Genomic DNA, 2,500 nt, shown 5'->3' on the forward strand with positions numbered 1-2,500 from the left:
ATGACATTGACGCGCTCACCTGTGACCTACAACTGGAAGAGGACGGGCTAACGGACAGCTCCAAGACGGACACCCTCAACTCCAGCTCCAGCTCCACCACCACCACCACCACCGTGTCCAGCCTGGAGAGGCTGCGGATGGGCCTGGATGACTGCCTCTTCTTCAGGGTCCCCGCAGTCATCGCGCCAGCGCCCGTTCACCCTGCACCGGTCCACACCGTGCAGAAGAAGGCCCCCCCGCCCCCTCCGCCTCCCAGGCACACGCCGCAGAGATCGGAGGAGCACAACATGAAGCTCCTGCCCCATCCCACGCTGGTGCTATCAGGGAACCACTCCAAAGCCAACGGCTCTCTGAGGAACGGCGGCGGCGGCGGCGGCGCGTTCTCCATGCACCCGACCAGGGAGCTGTTCTCCCCGCCGCGCCACTGCGTCTCCAACGACAGCGGCTTGTCCGAGGCCGGGCTGGTGCCTACTCTGCCCAGACCCATGCCCCTCCTCCGGCACCAGAAGAACAAGTGCCCGCAGACGTCGGGCCGGGAGCCGCGAGAGCGCGTCCGCTTCAGTGAGAAGGTGCAATACCACGGCTACTGCCCGGACTGTGACCTGCAGTACGTGATGGATGACACCACCGACCGCCACTTCCAGGGCGAGCCCGGCAACGCCAGGCTCAGCCCGGTGCACTGCTGTGCCGCCACCTCCCCCCTCGACGGACACCCCGCCCTCCCTCGAGAACTCACGCTGGAAAACGGCGGCCTGCCGTTCAGCCACGGCTATCCGCCCATGGCAGACGGCCCTCTACTGTCGTTGCCCCCTCTCCAGCATTCCCACAAGCAAACCAAGAAGACCATCCTTCGTAAATCGACCACAACCACGGTTTGACACGGATCCCGTCTACCTTAAACATTGTTGAATCATTCATAGTGTTTTCTACTTTATGGGGGCTTTCTACTGAAGCTGAACTGTGTGCGGATTATCCAAACGGAGAAAGTGAGTGAGGGATGAATCAGCCAGGATCGGAGAAAGCGAGTAGAATAGACAAAGGCTTTGCCGTGGGCTTGAAGAGGCATACCCGCAGAGAGAAGACTGTGAAGAGGTGAGTACATAAACTGTGTGTTTGTCAGTGTGTCCTCGGTCTGTGTGTGTGTGTGTGTGTGTGTGTGTGTGTGTGTGTGTGTGTGTGTGTGTGTGTGTGTGTGTGTGTGTGTGTGTGTGTGTGTGTGTGTGTGTGTGTGTGTGTGTGTGTGTGTGTGTGTGTGTGTGTGGGGGGGGGGGGGGGGGCAATGTGTGTGTGCATTCTTGATTTAAACTTTTTAGGCTTGTTAACTCAAACTCAAAAATGCAGCTTATTTGAAGATGATTTGAATGAGAAACTGGACATGAATTTTGTTCTGAAGAAAATGTGTGTGAGCATGAGCTAGAGTCGTATGCCGATATTCTGTGAGCATATTCTCATGCTAATTCTAGCAAGGCTAATGAGCAGGTTCCAAGTCCCTGGGCCACTTTAAAGCAGACTTGTGATTGGTTGAATAATGGGCCTGATCATTGTTGTCGGATTGCGAGTTACAGTATAACGTCCCCCATCTTGCCAAAGTGGGTTGTTGTTGAGTCATGTGCTTCCGCAAGGTTTTTGTGTGTGTACCAACTTTGACATCTATGAGTTGTTCACCTTCGGAATGGTCAAAATCAGCATTTTTGAAATTTATAAAAAATATAAATCTATCCAGGCGGCCCTGGATGTAAAATAAGGCCCAAAATCAAAGTTTCAGAAACGTTTGGCAAACAAGGCAAGCGGCGTGGCCGTTTAGGTTTGTCCACGAGTTATGGCGCCCCATGTAACATATTCAATATTAAATAATATTATTCAAAAAAATGTATCATAAAGAAGTGAGAGTAATAATAAGAAGAAACATGATATCAATAGTGTGGCTTGCATTCAACCATCCCAACAACTCAGCTCCTTGTGCACCTATTGCTTACACCAGGGGTCAGCAACCTATTCAACATGCAGTGCCAGTTTAACATTTTCTCGTTAATGAGTGTCCCTTAAGCAACAATATATTAAATATTAAGCTGAATTATGACACAGTGACCAAAAACATTTCCAGAAGACCTGGAATTGTATTATTTCCATATAGTCCACAATCATGCAGCAACATTTTAAATGTTTTCTTTGTTCTTATATTGGCTACATGGGCTTACAAATTATAAGTACATATGTCCCATCTTAAAACACCACTTTCAGAAACTCATTAAAAAACATATTTGCACTTTGAGAAATGTAAAAAACAAGAATAGATGAGAATGTTGGAACCATCCACATCAATATCTTTAAGACATGTACAGCTTTGCAAAACCATGTGAAGGCGATGCATACGGGCCACTTGCAACAATATTTTAAATATTTACTTCTGAATTTATCCCATTTCATAACACTTTCAGTAACTCATTTAATCATATTTGCACTGGGAGGAAATGCCCAAAACAGAATAAAGTGCAAGAAA

At 48.8% G+C, this 2,500-nt stretch overlaps 1 protein-coding gene across 2 annotated transcripts in view; it reads left to right on the forward strand.

Annotated features, from left to right (window-relative positions):
• prr16 (proline rich 16) overlaps positions 1 to 2,500 on the forward strand; it is a 13,774-nt gene that overhangs the window by 3,934 nt on the left and 7,340 nt on the right. For both annotated transcript variants that reach the window (XM_056592728.1, XM_056592727.1), the window contains exon 2: positions 1 to 1,092. This exon is cut by the window's left edge and continues 7 nt beyond it. In XM_056592728.1, the coding sequence (XP_056448703.1) occupies positions 1 to 878 (878 nt within the window). In that variant the 3' untranslated portion in view covers positions 879 to 1,092. The remainder of the gene's footprint in view (positions 1,093 to 2,500) is intronic.

Source organism: Gadus chalcogrammus, chromosome 6 (assembly GCF_026213295.1).
Source record: "Gadus chalcogrammus isolate NIFS_2021 chromosome 6, NIFS_Gcha_1.0, whole genome shotgun sequence".
In the NCBI taxonomy this organism is placed as follows: domain Eukaryota; kingdom Metazoa; phylum Chordata; class Actinopteri; order Gadiformes; family Gadidae; genus Gadus; species Gadus chalcogrammus.